The sequence below is a fragment of the Parus major genome, chromosome 2, assembly GCF_001522545.3.
Source record: "Parus major isolate Abel chromosome 2, Parus_major1.1, whole genome shotgun sequence".
NCBI lineage: Eukaryota > Metazoa > Chordata > Aves > Passeriformes > Paridae > Parus > Parus major.
In genome coordinates this window covers 99,580,671-99,603,927 of record NC_031769.1, presented here as the reverse complement: position 1 = coordinate 99,603,927, position 23,257 = coordinate 99,580,671, and the positions used below count along the sequence as shown (strand labels likewise).

General features: G+C 38.6%; 1 protein-coding gene across 6 annotated transcripts in view; it reads right to left on the bottom strand.

The window, feature by feature from the left end:
• PIEZO2 (piezo type mechanosensitive ion channel component 2) overlaps positions 1 to 23,257 on the bottom strand; it is a 298,221-nt gene that overhangs the window by 144,259 nt on the left and 130,705 nt on the right. For all 6 annotated transcript variants that reach the window (XM_033512210.1, XM_033512211.1, XM_033512212.1 and 3 more), the window contains one exon: positions 7,401 to 7,443. In XM_033512210.1, the coding sequence (XP_033368101.1) occupies positions 7,401 to 7,443 (43 nt within the window). The remainder of the gene's footprint in view (positions 1 to 7,400; positions 7,444 to 23,257) is intronic.

Below are 23,257 nucleotides of genomic sequence, written 5' to 3'. Positions count from 1 at the left end.
GATTTACAATGATCATCTCATCCAACTGTTCAACCACCAAAATTTAAAGCATGTTATTAAGGGCATTCTCCAAATGACTCTGGCAGGCTGACAGTCACTACAAAGCTTTGGTCATCAACTCCTCTCTAGGAAGCTGTTCCAGAGGTTGGCCACCCTCTTGGTAAAGATATGCTTCTTAATGCCCAGTCCAAATCTTCCTTGATGGATGCAGCTTTGAAGTATTCCCAGAATTTTTTCATGGGCTACTACAGCATGCCCCATACACAGTATTGTTTGCTAACAGGGAATCAGAGGGAGCACACTGAAGTGACTACACACAGCAACACAGGAACCAAAGTTAACATTGGAATAAAATCCAAGATATGTTAGACTGGTTTAAAACTAGGTTTAAATTGTTTCTATTTCACTATTTAATATGGACTAAAATATTTCAGTTGTCACAGTGTTGGTGAAAAAAAAACTACTTCAGCTTTCTTCATATCTTTTTAAACAATGGGTTTAATTCTTTGCAAATATAATTCAATTTTTATTTTGGCTTTCTCTGTAACTCAGACTTTTATTTCAAAGTCTCGCTTTTTGTCAGAGCAGCAAAGAAAACTCAATTTAAGATAGAACCTCAGGCATGCAGAATATATCAAATAAAACTAAAAACACATTTCTTCCCCATTTCCTACACTATAAACAAGACAAATACTTCAGCACATACATGCACAAATTCCACATTCCTGGCCACCACAAAGTAACAAAAAGAGAGAAGCTTTGAGAATTCAATTAAAGCAACCTCTCTACCCTATCTTTCCAGGACTCAGCTCCCTGTGCTGCCCTTTGACTGAACACAAGTGCATGCATGTGGGGAGCCCCATCATCTGCTGTTCATCGCACCACAAGAGAACAAGTGCAATGTTACAGCTGGAAGGACCAGGTTTAGGAGCTTGGGGCTGAGGCTGAGGTAGACAGTACCATGTTTGGCCCAGATGAAAGGTGTGGACGGCTCAGAGTTGGTGCAGCACCCCTTGTCATGCCTTCTGCATCACCAGTTCCTGGAGCAGTGCCCCCTAGCCTTTGGGGCTCTTTGAATCCTAACCCTAAAAACCCTAAAAGCAGTTTATGGCTGAGGATGAGGCCTTTAGTGACATATTTGTCCAGCAGAGAAATCATTAAACAGAGATACCACCCAGAAGACAACACTTCTGTTACAAGCAACAAACTGCTCTTTTATTCACAGCCTCCCAAGGGAAAGTGTGGAACTGGTTCTGTCTCTCTGCTCCTTATATTACATTTATCTGCCATACTATTCAAATAGCACATGTAACTGTAGAATATTCAAAGCTGCAGAATAAATTCACATTCATTAACTCTCACAAAAGTGTGATGGGCATAATACATTAAGAATAGAAAGTCTAAACAAATTATCAATTAATTTAACTTCTCTGATTTGAGGCAATTCAAGGATGCTAAGCTGTGGTAGAGAGCCCTGCCAAAGCAAAGGGGCATGCTTGGGCACTGAAAAATTCAGCACTTGCTTAAGTGCTCTGTGGGACAGCTGACCAAAACAACTATAGAGAATATATAGCTATTTCTTTTCCAAAATGGTGAAATATGTGCCTGGCTAGGCTTTCCCATGTCCCTTTGATTGCACCATTGCACCCATTTTTCTTTGTCTTCTCAAATTTTTCAGTATTTGTGAAATGCATTCTAACTGCTTCCTTTAAAATAACCTCTCAAGGATCAGATCATACAGCCTCATGCAGCCCCTGGCTAAGGCAAATCTCCCAAAATTATGTCAGTGGGAGCCTTGCCCAAGAAAGGACTGTAGGATTCAGCTGTATGTGAAAAAAAGCCTGAAATTATGGAGCATGGTATCAGGATAAGATTTTATATTTCATACATATATTTATTCTTTACACTAAATCACCAGAGAGTGGGGAGAGAAGAGGGGGATGTCACTTTGGAAAACCATATGGTACTTTGATTTCCAAGCCAGAACAGTGCATACTGAATGTTTATAGAATCTAGTGATATTCTCTTCTGTTTATTCCTGTCACCCAGAGAAACTCTGGCCAAGCACCAATCAAATATCCAAGCAAGCACAGGGAAAGAGAGAAAAGAGCTCACCAGTAGGCTCATAATTAGCAACCTAAAACTGGAAGGAGGCGCTTGGAAGTGCCTCTGATGCATCTGGATTCCAGTGCTCACCACATGTCACGAGTGGTTTCGGAAATTGAGTTCTCAGTCTCTGCAAGGGGTAGGGAAGATATACACAGTATTTTTGGCTAGACTGAGCAGGGGCATATGTGGAGCAGCTGCAAAAGCAGACATCAGTCTGCTCTCACAGACCAGCGTAGGAACAAAAATGCATCTCTCAGCGATGACAGCTAACTTGCTCCTGGCGTCTCCCGGGTTAGCCGTGTCTACCTGTGGCAAGCAGGGCTGCTGCATTTACTTTGCCACAAATAAAAACAATGCAGTGTCCTCCTTATCACCCTGTGTTTAGGAGAGTAGTTGAAGGAGCTACTGAGGTACACAGAAGATCTCAAGTCTCTCTTAATAGGAGACAATCTTCATATCCAAGTACTAACCTTGATACAGGAGTCTTCAGGTCTTTTCCTTTTCCTTTGGAGACTTATTCCCTTCTCTTACCTACTTACCCTTTCAGTGTGAGAGCTAGCAATCTCCAATTACCTTTCCATTCTTCAGAAACCATATAAGGATTACAAAAAGCATAACAAGCCCAGAACTAAATACACAGTGTTTCACTAACAGGAGCATCATCCACTGCCAATCACCCTCAGCATTACTTTAGACAGAACCTGGGACGCTGCTGGTCCACTTTCTACGTAGATGTTGCTGCTTACTAAGTATGGTGCAGAGATAAAGGGTGGAAGTCACCTACTTTTGCATATATATATATATATATATAAAACTTCTAATTAATAATAAGTCTTTTCATACCATGAAAATAATAACAATTTTAGAATCAGGCTGAAGCCATCAACCAAACAAAACTTTTATCTTTGATGTGGAAAACTCATTTTATAAAGATAATTTCATTTTACTATGAAATTGGTGCTCAAAAGTTCCTTTCTCTATCATTGAAAAAAACTATTCACTATGAAAAACATACTTATTGATGGTTGCCAGAAGCATAATAACCACACATCTGTTATTCTTCAAATATATATTTTCTAAAACATTTGATATTTACCTCACATGTAATAACAGTTATTAAATCTTTCTTAAGCCTGTTTTGTGGAACCAAAATGTAATGCATTGCACACATAGGAGAAGCACCATGGGAACAAATGCAAAAGGGGAGTAGAAGTGTTGTTAATTAGCTGAGTAGCTTACTAGTCACATTACAAACTACAACTCAGCAAAGAGGACTACTGGAAGTCTAGAGACCCCGCAGGACGATGATTTTTCAGAGGTCCAACATCATTCATTTTAAAGTTTTAAAACTGATAGATAATTTTTAGGTCAATAAAAACAGAAGACATTCCTGTAATCACTACTGAATCTACTAGTCAAGGACATAAACTTCATCATCTGGTAGCTCAAATTAGAGAAAGTTAGGTGTTTAAAAAAGGCCTTCTTTTGATTTTTATTTTCCATTTGATATTTATGTTCCAAGTGTGGCAACATTTCCCCAGCTGCATTTCCCCAGTGCTGGTGGTGGCTCTTTTCAGGCCCTGCACTGCAAGCCTCACCCCAGCCATGAGCTGGAAAGACACTACTGACTGCATTACAGGAGAAGACTCTAATGAAGAGGTTGTCTGACTGAACTGATTCTCTTTCCTTTTGAATTTTAACAGACTTTGTGCATTAAGCTCTCTTTAATTTCCAGAGTATCCAGGAAACAAGCACAGTCACTGCTAATTGTTCAGATCTATTCCACTGGAGATTTCAAGTGAGCCTCCCAACAACAAGACACAAGGAAATGGCTTCAAGCTGTGCCAGGGGACGTTCAGGTTGGACAGCAGGAAGAATTTCCTCACAGAAATGGGGGTTAAGCACTGGAACAGGCTGCCCAGGGAAGCAGTGGAGTCACCATCCCTGGAAACGTTCAAGAAACAACTGGATGTGGTACATAATTGTATGACTTAACGCTATGTTGACAAGGTGGTGTTTGTTTAAAGGATAGACTCTATGATCTAGGAGGTCTTTTCCAATGTTATTGATTCCCTGATTCTATGATTTTTCACTGGGTCCTGAATGTGACTGAAAAAATCTTAAGCCATTGAGGTGAACAATGTCTTCTAAAATGAATTTCTAGTCATGTTTGGAACAAAGAACAAGAGAGCTGACTGCTTTCCAAACATTTTTATGCATATGTGGGTGCCATCACAATATGCACCAATAATGAACAATAATCCCCACATTAACAGTTGCAAAAAAATCATCCTATTTATCCACAAGTCTACTTGCTTTGGCTGTACTAAAGATTTTTTTAAAAAAACAATTAAGGTGACAGCTTGCTTGACATGGAAGTATCACACATGTTCAGCATTTTACTCCATGTTTCTTATAGGACAACACAGTACAAAACAATAGTTTGCCTAAACCTCAAAATTGATCCTTAATGTTCTTCAGAAAACACAGTCAGGAACTGCAGTCTAGATCATGCTGGACAAAGGGGGTGACTACAATAGTATGTTACAATTAGCTTGTTTGTAATGTCTCAAAAGACAATCAATAACATAAAGACCTTCATTTATATCTGTCAAACCTACATATACTCCTTTTAATTGAAAAGCTCTTAACTCCAGACATTTCCTGGATATAAAGCTACTTTACTCAAGCTCCAGCATTTTTAATTTCCCTTGCAATGAAAAGCAGCATCCTCAGCTCACAAGTAATGCTTACATAAAAGCCTTGCAGTCAGATCTCTTGGTACCACAATGTTTTTCAGGATATGAAGACAAGAGTAATGTAAACACTCTACTATTACAGAATAAACACCATGTAGCCACAAAGCAGTGAAGACATCACCTGTAAATTATATGGGATTCATTTCCTGCAATGTAACCTGACTGTCTATATCTCCCGTTCCTCAGCCCACTCTAAAAATTTGTTGAGAACCATTTATGTGGATCTTCCAGCTTTAAAGAGAAGATAATTCCTCCTTAGGGCATTATGTTGTATGTCTCCTTCTCTGCATCTAAAAATCTTGCTTCCTCCCTCCTGAATGAGAATGTCCTTGCTCAAACAACACATTTAAATGCTATTGATATTTCACAGCTGACTCAGATGTGCCTAAGTGAAAAGCTTGCAGAGAACAGAATTTTAAATGGCCAGACATGCTTCTGCTGCTTCTTTCCCCAGAGTTTATATAAATAACACAAGAACAGCTGTATGGGATCAGAGCTAACATAAATGTAGCCCACTAACCTATATCTATTGGTGGTCTAAAAGGGATTCCTACTGAAGAGAATAAGATTAGGGACAGGATGTAGTGATACATCCCCAGAATACTCTCTCAGCCTTGAGAGACCCGCAGACCTGAGACTTCTGCTCCTGTGACTGAAACTGAAGTGTGATTCCGATGTCCAGGTATTACATACAGGAACGTGTTTGCTTTGGAGACTATTCTTTGAGATACAAAAAATACTTATATTAAGCAATAGCAGATTATGTGATATTAAGCAAATATTGCTATAAATTAGTTAATGCTGAGCTTCACATATATGTTACTCATTAATCTTTATTTAACCTTTATATAACCTAATAAACCAATTTGAGAAGTTGTGAATGCCCCACACCTTGTGTTAAAGGCCAGGCTGGATGGGTCTCTGAACAACCCATGGCAGGGGATTAGGAACTAGATGATCTTTAAGATACTTCCATCCAAGCCATTCTATGATTCTATGATATATTTATGTCATAAAAAAATCTTGTGTAAAAAGTATAGTAAAAATAACTAATAAAAAAAGGATCATAAAAGTAAGGTAATGAATATTCCTATTTTAAAAGCCCCAAATCTGAATTGTTATATTTGTATGAAGGACTTAATTTTCCTTTTTTTCTCCTTGCTGCATCCCTGAAAAAACTGGTAAGGGAACACATTTAATTCTAGGACTATGGTAAGAAAAGTATATTCAAATCTTCACTGCATCTGCACTAACTAATGTCCTGCTTCATATAAAGTTACCCCAGGGTGATGATCAGTCTCTCAAGGTGCACAAGTGCTGTTTAAACACCTTTCTGCTTTTCAAACTACAGTGGCAATAATGGGACCTGCACAGAAATCCCTTCTACATATTTGCCTCATCTCAGGAAGGCTTCTCAGCTGTAACTTACTCTATTAGGAATTCTCCATCTTTCATGTGGCACATACCTGGCATATACACAGTATGGATTCTTCTTGTTCTGAAACATCTCACAAGTTGGAAATTGTCACCACAGAACTTCTGATGAACTCAGCCAAAAAGATGCTCACCCTTTTCCATTCTCATTTTCAAAACACAGACACTGAGTATCAATTCATCCTAGAACTCCTCAAAACTTCGTTGGTTTTTTTTTTAGTTCTGATGGAGACAAACACGCTAATCAGTGCTAATTTATAATTTGGGTGATGAAAGAATCAATAGTTTATTGTAGTGCCCTGCAGACATCTGTGGTATCACACTGAATGAAATGCTCATCAGGAACCAAACTGGATGTAACTTGGGAAAAAAACCCCAACCTTTTAAAAAACAACAACTTTGAGGACATCAAACTTAGGAACTGAGAGTGTTTTTTAATTTTCAACAATTTCCAGAACTTCAAGCAGATAGCAGATTCTTCTGCTTACCATTTGTAGAAGAATAAAGATGATATTGAGCATCTGAATCCTTCTTTACATCGCTCTTTACTGGACTTGACCTAGTTTAACTTACAGGACAGACATGTGTTTCTGGTATGATGACCCTGTGGCTAAGTTTGTCTGCAAGAAGTTCTTGCACTTGAGGAATGCTGCATATTGAATTTTCCTCTGGTGCTGAATGGCTCTCTGTCAGCTTTGCTCGTCTTTCAACTTCATATTTACTTTTGTCAACTCATATGTCAGAGATTAGAAGTTTCATGGAAAAAAATAATATGAGTGAGAGCAGTATTTTCATTCAGGAGTAAGACTTGTGGCCAAAAGGTGTGTCCCTTTTTTTAATACTAGCATGCTCTATAGTCACCAGCAAACAACACAATGAGCCAAGTTCATATGATGAATAAATTGTTTCAGACTGACTTGGAAGAGAGGACACAAACAGAAAAGCTGAACACATATGTGTATGATACTGCATGACTTTCACTCTAAATTTGAGGTTGTTGATACAGTCAATCAACTAAAACAAATAACTGCAAATTTTCCTGTGCAGTTTTTCTTCCTTACCTTTTTGCACTGGTAAGGAAATAAATTTATGACTTACCTTTCAAAACCAATCTGCCGTAATGTTTTCTCCCATGTCGAACCTGCACAAAGAGGAGAAAAAAAACACACCCTCAGTAAAGAACCCTTTTTGTATGAACACTATTTTCATTTCCTTGTGCAGCTGGAATCTGTATATTAAGGAGATTTTTCCACCCCTAGAGAAGTACTTGTAAATAACACATTTTCCCCAGAGTGGAGAAGTGTTGAGAGAAGCTACCACCAGGTGACATAACAGTGAGAGGGGTATCAGCCTATACAACTTTACATTGCAGAGCAGCTACAGTTCACTGCAATTCCTAGGGTGGTCTCCTCTGCTAGAGCAAAGTGATCTGGAAGCGCTGAGCTGGCATCTCACATCTCACATCATGCACTCTTCACATTTCAGCCTTCACTTTACTGCAGTGTTAGCCTGATTCTTGCTGAAAGCTTTACAGCTCCTTCTGAAATCCAGCCCTTTTATTTTTAAGCAAAAGCATGAACATGTATTCCTTCTTTATTGTTTAACCCTTCATACAAACAGCTGCAAAGGACTTTTTCTCAAAATGATCAAGGACTCAGCCCTACACACTACTCAAACATGCAAACTCATCCAAAGAATTGCCCTCAGTATTTCTGATGCACCTAATAGAAAATTTACCTAGATTTTCCCCAAAACCCAAAACCAACCCACCCCCCAAACACTGCAAGCACTACAGGCATTCAGTTTTCAGCTCTTGGTGGCTTTTTTTTGCTTTTTGTCAGACATTTGTGTTTGGGAGGTTTTTTTTGCTATTATGAGGTCATTATAAGCACAGGCTAGTAAGAGCACAAATATCTCAAGTCATGCAGGTCTGCTCAGCAAATGTTTAGGAGGACATGAAGTCATAGTTAGCTCTTTGTCCTTTTATTTTCCTGTGGGAAATGCAACAGGAAAGCAACTACTGTTCTTTTTGAATGATTCATCTCAATCATTCATTGACTTCTCAAAATCAGAGAAGTGACAATAATTCCTGTTGCTGATGCATTCCATCACTTAAGGGGAAATATAAATCAGGAACAAAAAGATTCCCTGTGAATGACATTAAGCAGCACTTTTAATTGCCCTCATGTAGTGCAAAGCAGGCAGGGATTTCAGGCCCATATCCAGCAAAACACACAGCAGAAAGAGACTTCAAAAGCAAGGTGGAGAAAGCTCTACCTTCACTATATGGGGGACAAAAAAAGAAGTAAAATTCTGCTCTGGAATAACTGAGAGATGTTGATTGTTTTATGGGTAGCAAGAACTTCTAATGTGGCACCTGTGTTTGCCTGGGGCAAGACGTCTGCCTGCACAACTACATAAGACAATACCTCTCATCACACTCAGTTAATATTTTAGAAAAAGAAGTCCTCTAAAGACATCTCTAAAGCAGGACAAGAAATACTCTCACATATTTATTTCAAATAAATGTGAAAAACAAAAATAATGTCTATCACAATGAACTATGAATGATTGAGATTAAAATAAAGACCTGCTCCATTAATGTATCCCCCAAACCCATTACCTTCTCCTCATCTCTGGAATGTAACTGGTTTCACACAGCATCTATGAATCAAGTCATTGTTAAAAAGATGACTGTGCCAGTACTAAGGTAAGTGCAGGGCAGACACAAGCAATTCTTCATGTATTTTATGCTATCCTGCTGGCTCTGGAAGAGTAGCCAATGGTTTCTGAACTCTGAAGATTTGAAGAGTGTTGAAGAAAAGAAATCTCAACAGCACTTCCTAAAGCAAAGACCAGTACTGGCATCTTTAGTCCAAGTTTCTATGCCTTCCACTGTTATGTTTAATTGTGTATGAATTTTTCACCCCATCACTGGCCACACTTCATTTGTAATATATACAGAGAGTTCTACTGAGGAGAGAGGAGGGGATAGAAAGAGAGAGAAAGGAAAAAAGCTATAGAGGAAAGGGAATTGGGTCTCCATTGGTTTGAAATAATCTTCTGGCTGCAGCTGGCCACCAGAATACTCTTTGAAATGCATCTGACTCCTCTGAGGCAAAGCCTGCCAAGAACACAACTAACATTTCATATTAAAAAAAAAATATCTTTTTATGGAGTCTTTTTTTAAAATGTTTATGATCTAAACATTGTGTTTTAAGACTTGCCAATTCCATTCACAATAGTATCAACTTCTACACCACACTAAGAGCCAAAAGTAAATACCCCGAGGTAGCAGAAGCACTAAAAAGAATAGCGCTATTAAAAGTCTAGAAAACCTACTATTTGATTTAAACCTTACCCGTTGCTTCCAAAACATAAAACAGGGTTTAGTCATGTAATTCTCATTAAAATCAGAAAGGAGTTAATCAAGAATTAAAGACTTGACCCTGCTCTCAAGGAATTCCATAGGAATTTGGCTATTCAATTAAGTCTTTCTCTCTGTTGGCACTGGAGAAAATATTCACCTGTTGACTTTCAGAATCAATCAACTACTACACTTGAGTAAGTAAGTTAAGGTGTCTTCCCTTTGCTTTCTTTTTTTTTTTACCATCAAAACAAAAATACAGTAACTATTTATAACAATGCCTTAATCTGGTACCCACATAATTAAGCTTTTTTTTTTTCCAAATATTTGCTCCAGAGTGCCCAACTGTTCTCATTTATTCCAGAAATTCTGTTTCACATTAACAGTTCTAGTTTTAAAATTCTTCAAAGTGATGAAGCATAATGCTCTTCCAGAATTTCTGCTCACATTTAATAAGAACAATGGTAGCATGCATACCGTGCTCACACAGGCACTCAATGAAATCTTAGCATAAGAATGAGAGTATAAGAATATGAGATTTAATATGATAAAATCCAGAACTCCTTCCTTAAGCAAAAAGTTGCCTTCTTTGACAGGTAGGCTTTCATTCACATGGCAGTTGCCATATTTAGTTTGGCTTGGTTATAACTCTCTGCTTGCTATGAACTTCCTGTGGATGAGAAGAGTCACACACCACTGCTAGGTTGTTCACCTTTACAAAACATGAAGGTGCCTTGCTGCTGAAGTACACTGATGGGAATAGGAAAAACACACAACATATTCACAGGATCACAGAATCATGGAATACCATGTCAGAAACTACCTCAAAGATCATCTGGTCCAACCATGGACAAAAGCACAGGCTAAACAAGATGCCCCAGCACCCTGTGTAGCTGGGTTTTCAAACTGACCAGTGTTAGGGAAGAATACTGGGTAAGTGATTTTCGTCCTTTCATGGAGGTGGCACAGCTATTCACCTTGAGCCATATCATGGCTTTAATGCATGCCCTTTAATGCAGCCACTGCTGCAGAGATCTGTAGCTGTTGAGGGAGAAGCCTGGCACGCATGGATGGTTATCGAAACTCACGAATCCTCTGCCATTCCCATGCACATCTTCATGAAGGTCCCTGAGGGTCCTGTGGTCCCCATGACTGCATGCAGTGATTACCAACAGCTTGCTGCCTTCTTGTTTCTCCAGAGTCTGTGGCTACTTTAAGAACTACATGCCTGTGCCTGACTCTGCTCTTGAGGCTTTCTAACAGTAAGAATAAAAATTCTTGCTTTTTTTTTTTCTCACTGTGATCTGACATAAGGACCAGAGGGGAAAAAAAGGGAAAAAACCCTTTCACATATTCAAGAGATACAGAATACTCCAGAAATGAAAAGAAACACTTTGCTAATCCTTTCCATTGCAGGTGCCACTTCTCTCAACCCTGCTTCTCAAACAGTAGAGAACAGGGCAGAAGTTTGCAGTCCAGCCCAGACAGACTAGTTGGGGGACCTGAGTTTCTTGAATGCACACCTTAAAGCTCTTAAAAAATCAGATGAACACATTGGCTTGTCCTGTTACAGAGTCTTTTTCAGTAGAGACACACAGACTACATGAACCACTTGAGGGTTTGCCGTCTATTTTCAGTGGATTGGGAAACTTTGCTCAGCTGTATATTCTCCTTCATCACCTCAATACTTACTAACAAGTAACTAACAAGTATTACCATTACTAATGAGCTGAAATGTTCACATCTGCAATTGATAAAAACTGCCACATTTGGAACATATTTGTTTCAGCAGCTTCATATATTATTGACAGCCTTTAGCTTGTTCCTAATGGCAAGCTTCTATCTTCTTCCAAACAAAAACTAAAAAACTATGTTTCCTTCAGAAATCCTACTTTTTTGGTGTTTAATAAATATAAACCCACAGGTTTTATGAAACCAAGCAGTAGTTTTGACTAGAGAAATGTAGGTGGCACTGGGAAGAACTGTTTCTTACTTGCTGGACAGTACCATAGAGGTAGTGTTAACATTTACTTAACCGTACATTGGCTATCCACTAGTTAATTACATGCAACATGATTCTCACAGAAATAATAATTTCTCTCATGTGAAGGGCATCAGATAATGCTAACTTGGCATTTAGCATCCATCTGTTCATTTTGAGATATAAAGCTCTCTTACACTTCCTTTGATTCAAATCACTTAGCCTGCACCCTGCACTCATCACTTTGTAATTTTATCACCAGTGTATCACCTGGGATAATGACAACACTTTCTTTTAGCATAAGATCTCCTAGTATGGCATATTACTGCTCTGCTGTGTTCATGCTGATGTTTTAATTCAGAACTGGAGAGTATTTCTTGGGCAAATCTCTTACCATGCTGTGGTTTGCACAACAGAGTGATCTTTGAGTGCATAAACTGGATTCCTTTCATGTGAAACTAAGGCGTAGCCCAAGGACCCAATTGCTGTGTTTCAGCCACCAGCTGTTTTTCTGTCTGCATGACCAGAGCAGAGCTAGCCCACGCTCAAAACACATCAAAACATGGCAGCCAAGGACTCTGCACCAAATGCTTCACCCCTATCACACCGTCCCGCTTGCTGAGACAGATGAAGCTCACTCCACCACTCTCTGTGCCTGTCCTGGAGTGCTCCCAGAAAACCTTCCCAATTAGAGTCACCCTGGGGGATGAAGGGGCAGGTCAGGGTGCTCACCCTTAAGATTGTTTTTTGGCTGTATCCCATCCACTGCAGTGAGCAGGGACCTTTCTACTGCTCTGATGCACAGAGTAGGACTGGATGCTCAGCACCGCCACACTCCCTATTAAACCCCAGGGAGCCAAATGAGTATGGCAAGACAGCAGATTATTTAATTTTTAAAGCAATTCCTTACGGAACAGAAGTAAGGGAAAATCTGGGCTGCTAAAGTTTGCTGTGCATGCTGAAGAGAATAAAACCACCAGTAAAATAGAAGCTTAGGACCCGTGGTCCAGGATTCTGTCTAGATGAAGAAAGTGATTGCTGACTACATACCAGGAAAGAGTCATATCAAGAAGAAAGATCAGATGTTGCAAGTCTTTACTTGCCTTCCACTCATACCAGCTTTCAACAGATTTTTTTACTGAATAAAGAGCACAAATCTGATCCCACCACAATAATGTCATGGGAAAGATTTACTGTGTATTTTCTCCTCTGAGGAAAATAATAAATTACTATCATGAGATACAAAAATTTCTTTCCAATAAAAAAGAAATCTTGACTCATTCCATGTTAACCGGAAAAATAATCATCATCAGAAATGCTAGTTCTCCTCTAAGGAGATGTTAATGAGTGGGAACTTTTGCTAATAAAATGAGCAGAGGAGGAATATAGAGCAAAGTGCAATAGTACTGACACTACATTTGTGTGTGCACACATATGCATATTGCTTTAAGGTGAACATCAAGAAGACAATGGCTGTGGTAAAGCGATTAGCAGCTGTATGTGAACAGTCACCTCTTCCAGCTTGTGGCTTCTCTGGGAGCTCTGGGGGTCCAGATTTGTGTCAGCAGAGCTCTCACAGAGAAATGGGGACCTAAAACCAGCTCCTTCACAGACCTAATCCATATTCCCTTTTTTCAGTATCTTGATTAGCACTTAGAACTGGGGGAGCATTGTTTTTTTTTCTAAATTGACCATGTAACTTAAGATAGACAATGACATGTGAAACACCCCTTAGTACACCTGGGATATAATTGATCCAGCATCTTGCTGGAGGCAGGAGCAGATCCCAGCTCGCTGTGCTTGATGGTAAAACCTGTGTCTCTGAGACTGATGCAAAGTCTGTAGAAATAACTGGAAAGACTTGCACTGAGTTAACAGGATTTGATAGTTTGCTGAAATAAACAGCAATTAGGAACAGTAAAAAAAAATCATTTTCTATACATGAAGATTATACATGAAGACAATGATAATTAAACGGCAAGTTAAGAGATGTGTGGAAAAAATAATGACTTGGAGAAAGGAAATGTGGGAAAGTACTTTTTTCCTTTTTTTTTTTCTCCCAGGACAGATTTTTTAAAAATTATACACAGGTAACAAAACAAATTTAAATTGGCTGAATTGCTTCACATATTTTTTTTTTGTCAGCTTTTTCACAAGGATGACAGGTTCCATAATTTTTTGTAAGAATCGTGATGTTTTTCATCTGCTTAGATATATCAGAAACACTTGCAGGCAATCTTTCCCTGCAACACACACAGGCTTAAAACCACTCTTATTTTAATCTCATTTAATTTCAAATTTATTTTCTCAATGAGGCAGCAAAACAGCAAAACCCAAAGCACTAGAATATCCTTGGGGAACGTATTTCAGATGAAACTCGAGACAGCTAGCTAATGGAAAGGGCTTTTTTTGCTTTTGTTTAATATTTTATTTATCTATTTGTTTGCTGTAATGGTTGGTTAGTGGGTTTTAACCCAAATTTCTAAGGACACTTCAGATTTGAATTTGTTCTGCCATCTTTTACTTTTCTTTTTGAAATAGAACTGCCCACCTTTCACCATCATTGTAGAGCACTTAAAAAATGGATGAGGAAAAAGGAAACAATGTGCAGAGCAGAGCATTGCAGGTTACCAGCACAGAATCCCACTAAGGGAATGAAGGACAACAAGTCCTTAGATATGGTCAATCTCTTATTCTTCTCTACAGCAAAAAACAGTGTCAGGGCTCTGGGGAGCAGTCCTGAAGGAAGGCTGCTTTTCCTGTTGCTGCCATGGGGGATTGCCAACCTTAAGCCAGAGAGTCACAGAGTCTAAGAGGATCAAAGTTCACTCCAGACCTTATGACAAGGACAAATAATAATTTAATGAGTCATTTTTCAAATATGGAAGACTGGCTTTGCTTTCATTTTCAAAGTAAAAGAAAACTTACATTAAGTTGTTTTTTTTTATAAGCCTGAAGAAAATAAGATTTTTCTCCATTTTTGTTGGCAGAAAAATTTTCTCATCTGCTATCCCAAGCAACACTGCTCTGTCTGCTAAAAAGTATCTTAGAGGGAAGGTCTTAACTTCAGAGTGTGACTGGCATCCTTCCAACCTCTGGAGCTACCCTCTGCTTAACTTTTATTTTATTTTAACAGACTATACTGTTATGAATAATAACATCGACCTAGTTTCTTGCAGAGTTGAATGTGTGCAGAATACCAGCAAAAGAAATTTGCTTTTCATTGTCTCATTCTGTCTTTTTGTCTGATCTGAAGGAGAGGGAAAGTGAGCACACAATTCTTTGCAGATTTTTCAGCATAGACACATGGGAAGGGGGAAATAAGAAACAAGTGTGTCTGCAGTAGCACATCTATATACAAGAAATTATGGATGACATAAATAAGAATAGGAAACTAGGAAATCTTGTACAGAAACAGGAGGAATATCATGACAACAAACCCCAGTATTGCCAGTATTCCAGTGATGGCATCTTTGATTCCACCAACATACTCCACACCATGTAAACCATGCCTGTTCTCTGAAATTGCTTTCTGTTTTTTTTGTTTGTTTGTTTGTTTGTTTTGTTATTTTGGGGTTTTTTTCCCCCTAAAGTTACTAAAGAACCATTTCATTCACATCATTGCCCCCAGAGATTAAGGAAATTTTTGCATAGTATGATGAAGACAGTAATTTGTTGTTGTTAGGCATAAGGTCCTGCTCACATTCTCAGCTTTCAAAAAGCAAAACAAAAACAAACAAAACAAAATAAAACCCACCCAAAAATTTGTTTCAGCGACTGATATGACACGAAGATCCAAAGCGCTGTGTGAAGAATGATATCCAGAATAAACTTCAGAAAATAGGCTTGAGATGTGTACAAACTTAGCACACCACCTCCCACAGAAGCAGAAAGCAACATTTTCAAACCCTCCTTCTGTCTCCATGCCCTTAAGAGAAGGCAGCAGTGGCTGCATCAGGCAGCAAGACATTCAGAGCATGGAAGCTGGCTCACTCCCAGAGATCCCTTCAGATAAGAAATCTGGATGCAGAAGGTTGTGCTCCTCTGGGCTGTAGTGTGAAGTAGGCACACAGACCCAAACCACCAGGACAGGGCTATGATAGCAAGAATTTTTCCTCCTAAGAAAACATGAAGATGTCTCATCTAGCTCAGCTGACAAGTATAAATATGTAAGCGCTGAACAAAGGGTTTCTTTTGGTTTAATTTTCTTTCTCTTTAGAGAGCCTGCAGTTCAGTGATTTCACTCAAATTTTCACAAAGCTCTAGTCTGTGAGATGAGAAAGAGGAAAGCTCTTCTGCTTTCCAGCTCCCATCCCTCTCACTCAAGAGAGACCTGACTATGTAGCTATAAGGGTGCTCAGTGAAAGCAAAACTGGCGAAAGAATGGAGAAAACAGAAGGCAACGAGGTTCCAGTCACAGACCCAGCCCAATTCTTTGCTCCTCCATATCAGTGTTTTTAAAACACTGCTGTCACTCACAGCAGTGAGGGGGTGGAGTCATGCTTTCATCATGACCTGTGGAACAGCAGCAGTGGTGAAAGTTGTAACCAGCCAGGTTTCATAGGGATCCAGCTCTATGTGATTGTTCTTAGTTTCATCTATAACAGACTGCAGGATTACATTCAGTGTACTAGAAGATCATTTCCCAACACTTAATTAATATGCCACAAATAGGATAAGCACTATCAGCAAATTAAAGAAATCACTGGGTTGCCTAATAATTTCCATTTTTAAAAGCACTCCATGCTTTTTAATCTTTAAGCAGTTTACAAATAGTTTGCTCTTTCTACAGTTACAGGCTTAATTAGAAGTATTAAGAGTAATTTCTCCCCATTTTGTTTGCTTGGCTAAGTGTAAGCCAAAAAAAATCAATAAAAGCACTGAAACTTTTGCCATTCTCACATGCTATTAGATGATAAGAGTATTCTCACACTTACTTCAAGTGTGGTTATTTTGTCCTCGCTGGAATGTGTTTAATTTGAGTGCTTCATTAGGGTATTAAGAGAGTCATACCTTTTGAGTGAATACTGAAGAAAACGATGAGCAGTAAAAATTTTCTACTCAGCAGGGACTTTCATTTTACAGAAATCATGGGCTGTTTAGATGTGTGACTCTCAAATGCATTCTTAAATCATGTGTTTTATTTATTCACGTGCTGCTTCATTAGAAGTGATATTACATCAGGCCTACTAGAAAAAGGACAAACACTTTATTGTTTGCTTCTTTTCAAAGATGCACAGCCAACAACAGCAACACTTCAAAGCTGCTGCCAGTTGGCAAGTTTTTCCCATCCAGGCAGGTCTGAAGAACTGGAAGGTCCCACTGTGGGATTAGTGTATCAACTGATGGAACACAGGTGCACAATTAGAGAATAAGCAGTTTATAAAGCATCTCCAAGGGTGTCTTAAAAAAACTTATTCGAATCATTCTTCTTCTGCTCAAAATAATACACAACAAAAATGCTACAAGTTCAAGAGAGCCTGTCTAAAGTATATGGCCCACTTCCTAAAACTGTCTCCCCCCAAACTTTTTTCTGCATCAGTTTTAAAAAACCAATACCCTGAATATACAAATCTGGGCATCTTGGCAACATTTTCCACAAAGCCTAAAGGCTATTAAAATTTCTTGTCTTTCCCAGCTGAAATGTATGGCATATTTTTCATGCAGTTGCAAATGTGAGCTACTCACAGCACTGGGGGACACTGAACCTGTTACATTTTGAAATGAAAGTACAGACACAAGGGAGAGAAAAAATATATTTGATAGGAAAATGAGCTGAAAAGTATGAAACAGAGAGATTTCTAACCAAGAACAAGCCATACATAAAAACATTGACTTCTATTGAAAAGAGATGTGAATGTAAACATTTGCATTAAATCTAAACTTAATTTAGATCTAAATTAATCTAAACTTCAGTCATTCACATTTTACCTGGAGTGATTTCTTTGAAGACACATTGCATGAGAAAAAAAATTCACAGTCTAGAACCTTCATACTACTCTATCCAACTACTAATCTGGAAAGGAAATTCAGTGGTGGAAAAAAAATAATAACAATTTCTATATCAACACTTTGGTGCATTTGTTTTGTACAGCCAGTGAATGTAAAGTAGTAAGACTTCAACAAGAGTCTCAGTAATATTCCATCCAGCTTTAAGAATTATATTTTCAGGATGGATTTCCTCACGTTTTTACACTTTTGATGTCATCACCATATCTGCATAGGACAGAAGGACAAAATGATGCCTAACTGTTTCTGCTTATGAGGGAAGAGATCTCTACAGAAAAAGAGCAGGGGGTTCCTTGTACTATTAACAAAGCAGATGGAGACGCAAGAGGGACTCACTTCAAAAAGACACTGCAATTGTTGGTGCTCACAGATGTTTGCCTTATAACATCTGGTCTCCGAAATCAGGCTGCAAAGCAAGATGATACTGAAATACAGTCAAGATCTCACACCTCACTCCATCTCAGAGAAAACCTGAAAAGCTCCAACATTAGGCACATCTATTCATAGCTAGACATGCACCCACTGGCACATCAGTGGAGGTTTGGTGATTAAAATTGTATCACCAGGACAAACACTTAGAAAATTGAGACATGTAATCCCTTCAGAAGATTTCAACATCTCTAGCCTCACAAGGACCAGCCTTCCACAATCTGCATAGGTTTTGGTTTCTTGAGCATCAATTTTATATTAATGTCATTAATTCTTAACGAAATAGGAACAAACAATAAAAGGCTCAGTGGGTGGTTTGGCAAATATCCAATACAGCAAAGCTTCCAAGCTACTGGTCAGGCTAGAAAAGTGAGCAAAAACAAATACTACTTAACAGATTTTGTAGGTGTCTATGAAACATTCCCTGATTGCTGTTAAATTTTATTAAATGTTATTTTTACTATCAACTGTGTACACCAGAAAAGGAACCTCAATCAGGTAGCAAATGTCACTGCCCAACCTAACTTGACTGATTTTATGATTCAAACATTTGGGATTTTTATAAGGGGGGAAACCTATTCACTATCTAGAATTTACTCAAATTCACCTTACATCTTCTAGAACTTGAATGAACATCTTCTAGAACTTGAATGAACCACATTGCTAGTAAGTTTTTACAGCTACTTTTATTTGCTCTTTACAGAAAAATAATTATGTGTTATTTGCCACATCTTAAATCCATAGAAGAGTGAACTGCACTCCCTCTTTTCCTCTTCATTTCCTCCTCAGCCGACCCTAATATTTCACCTCTATAGCAGGAGGGCAAATTTGGACTCTTCATGACTCTGACTTGAAGAACCAGTGATGTCAAGAACTCTAAAAAGTCAACATTTCTGAGGAAAGCGAGGCCTGCTTTTCAGAGGAAAAACACATGGGAATCCCAAGAGTAGTCCACAGCTGTCAAAGGAAATCCCTCACACCACTGAGTTTGGATGTGCAGATAGAGAGACAGAGATATAATTTATTTTATACAACCCAATTCTCTGCCTCTTTCCAAGAGCAAAGATTATCATGTCCAAGTCCCTGCACTAGATCAGCCCCACCACCAAGTATTTACTGCAGTTGTGGAAGAGCTGTATTCAAGCTGCTCAAGAGCTTTAGTTCTCTCTCAAGTGGGAAGAACTGGACACATTCTAGTGTAAGGGGAAAAAACCCAAACAGAAAACAAAAAACAAGCCCCTTCAAAATTACTTATGAACAAAAATAAAAGAAAAGAAGAAGAAGAAACCTTAGAGGTTATTAATCTGACTTATTTTCTCATCGGGCATTAGTCTCACATTAAATGAGATTTTAAAGCAATTTCTAGTTTTAAATAAATACTGCTTCAGTCAAAATTATGTACAGAATTAAGGATTAGTTCACAAGAGAGATTATAGACTTTGAGTAGATTTTTTTTCCCATTAGTGCCTCATAACGCAGCAATTGTTGAATTAGTAATACATTTGTCAAACCTAGTAAGCAATTACAGTTAGTACATATAAAACAAATTACTGCTCCATTTCAGCATGTGAACAGCAAAAGTTTGGCATGAGGTTCTAATTTTCTACTTAATGTGAGTCATGCCAAAACCAGTGGGACAAATCGTATCTTAACTCCCAATGCGACCCTACTTAATCCAGCTTCTCTGCATCACGGCACCAGTCCCAAAAGCAGAGTGTCCAGCAGGACTTGTCCGGGTGCCTGCAGACACCAGGAGTCAAAGGGCGAGGGTGGGAGCTGCCAGTTAAAAGCAAATGCAACAAGCCAGCTCAAGTGATTCCTCTGAGGGGGTCAAACCTCGACCAGGAATAACTAATGGATTCTTTTCTGCACCACAGTGAAGAAATAATTATATACGCTGCGTCAAAAATAATAGCCCATACTCCACACAGAAAAACCTGGCACAAACAAGTGACTTTGTTTGATATGTTTTTGCACATGAACTATGGACCCTGAAAAACACTAGACAGCCCACCCTCCTACTGGCCCTCTTTTGACAGTGAAGCAGAGACAGGCTGACACAGGAGATTAGGTCTTTTTTTTAAATTCTGTTAAATAATTCAGGGCCCCAACTCTAGCACAGCTGCTCTTAGCAGTTACCGTGGAGTGATGTGGGAGCTGTGAGAAGAATTATCTCTTAGCTTTGAGAGCTGCACACAACTTCCTATTCCATTTTTGCTGGAAAGTATGCATTAAACCAAGACAAATCCTGAATTTTACAGGAGACAATGAAAAATTAAAAGTATAAAAAGGAAAATAAAGAGTCACTTTAATGTGTTGCCATCTCACATGTCAAAGGGAAGCCAAGAAACAAATTCTGCACTTTGATTTATGAACAAGCTCATCAGGAATCTAAACCATTGCTCTTAAGATATCTCACATTTTGTGCATTCCTATGCCAAGAATTCAATTCTCTCAATTTTCTTTCTAAATTCAAGGAATATATCTTTCCTGGGGGATTTGCTGGCACCAGCACTGTCTAAGGGCCAGGAAATGGTGAGATCCAGCTGAGCCGAGGGCCGTGTAAAAACATAGAACTACACAGTGATTGCCTTGAAAAATGCAATCTAGACTGGACACAAAAACTGGAGGAAATGCTAAATTTCAGCGTTGTAGGAAGGGCTAATAGAAAAGGAGGTTCTAGGCTCTACTGAAGTGAGGCACAACCCTGAATCATGACACTCAGTAATGTGCTTCTGCAGCTTCTCATCTTTCCTCAGAAGGAGGAAGTTTCTCTTTAGGTAGTTCTTAAGGGGCAGAGTAGGAAATGGACACCATCCATTTCCTCTTGTATCAGGCCCACACATTTCTCAAATCTCTCTTATTCTTTCTTCTTTGAAGCTTGCCTAACAGTAGATGATGGCTGTTTCCTGGAGAAGCTCCTCCAGGAACTCAAATCTTGTCTGAAGTGAGAAAATTAACAAATAATGTCTTCTTGATTTACTGCATAGCACATCTTTCCCTCTCTCCATGCTATTTTCCCTATTAGTACTGGAAGCCACTGAAGAAGAGAAATTTTTTCACTGCTGTTTCCAAATGCCTTGAAACCTAACATTTAGAACCTCTGTGTCCACCTAAAATATTGGAAATGTTAGATAGAAAAGGAAGCGGATCCTGATGTACTCTGTACATCTTACGTGTGTCACTGCACTGCCCACAGTGAATGAACATACATGTGGAAAACAATCCTCTGTCAAGGTTTGTACCCAATAAAAGCCAAATTATCTGAGAAAGGTGAATTCTCTGCCTTTACTGAGAAACTGGAAAACTACCCTGCTGAAAGAGGAAGCTGCTGTTTAGGAACAAGCAGAATCCATATCTAAGAATATCAGATCCACAGCTGAGAACATCTGCAGACATATTTCAGATAAAAATTTTATATTTATTCAAGTCACTAAATGCTTACATAACTGGTACCCTACTGCTTGATTATTTTTTTATGTATCATCATAAGTCTTTTGGAGTCTTACTTCCTACTAGACTTTTGCACTGGTGAAATACTGTACTTTGTACTAAAAAACAACCACTGAGCAACACAGAGACTCAGGAGAGACAAATTGAAGAGGAAGTCTCCAAGAAGGGCCCTGAGATAGCTCTATGAAATCTGCTCCTGCAGGGACCAATAGAAGAATCAAGGTAAGGAAACAGGTTAGAAAGTAGATCATTGGCTCATTAAATTTGTCTTAGTAAGAAATAAATGCTCACACAGAGAAAAGTTTCCTATCAAGGGCTGGCACTTGTGCACCGAGGAGTTTTAACTCTCCATGGTCAAAACACATCAATCTTGAATGTGTTCTTCCATCACTGGGATCTATCTGCACAGCCATGATGACATCTGCTGACAAAATCCAGTCTAACATTTTATGAGCTGGGATAATGACATAAGACCTGATCCTGGACCTTCTTTATGTCATTTGTGTAAGACAATATTAGACTTTGGCATTTGAACAGAGTTTAGCTATCACTCTGTTAAAAAAATGTTCCAATAATGATTTTAGTAAATTATTTGATGAGATATTTCAACCTCATCTTCATCATTCCACAGAAGCTACAGTGTTTCAGAACTTACATACAGATACTGTAGATATCAACCAAGGCATGACAGCAAGGAAGTTGAATTGTCGCAGATCCAAAGAAGCAGAATTACAAATGGGTATATCTTGACTAAATGCCAATGATTTAACAGAAAACCAACACTGAATTCCCAAGACAGAGCAACAGTGGAGACAGACCAGTCACAGAGGTCTCCCAAAATAGCGACGTGTAGATGGAGCCACAAAAGCTCTTCTAACATAAGGTACTTTCAGTGTGCAACAAATGTAATGAAGTTTAAAACAGAGGCATCAGGTGGGATACTGTCACACCAATTAAAACAAATCTCCAGGTAAAACATATGTGAACATATGAAAACATATTAAATACACATGAACACAGATAAACATATGTCAACACTGTTCGTTTTAAAGCCAAGATTATTTGACTCTACACAAAGAAGCACATGATTTCCAGTTAGAAAGATCATTCAAAGCCTAGCCAAACACTGGGAAGTATCCAGAGAGATTATGACCTAAAGATCCACATCCTGGACCAAGAATTTCAAACTCCGAAAAAACAACAAACCTACTCACATTATTATTTACGCTGAAATATTATCTAACTTTTCTCTCCATTTCTGAGTTCCAAAATATACTAATCTTCTTCATAGGAATACATTATTTATTTCATTTAAACAGCTTTCATATACAACCTCCAACTGAGGAAGGAATAATGAGCAAACACATGTTAGGATAAAGTATCTAAAGAGGAGAGCACTCCTGATGGGTTTTGATTTACATCTGAATGGATTTAGCATCAGCATTTGGAAATTGCAGAGTCTACATTCCCCTCTCCAAACTCAATTTTTTCAGCTCATAAACCTTTTTGAGATTTATAACAGCTTGCTGAGCAGTGTCTTCTGCATCCCATATGCTAGGGGGATGGGTGGTTTTTATTAATATTAATAGAAAATTACAGCAGCCAAATTTTTTGACCCAAATATAGAGGATACTAACTCAGAATCAAACACAGCCAAAAAAAAGTACAACTCCAAGGGGAAAGTAGCTATTTGTACCACAAACAGTAACATAACAA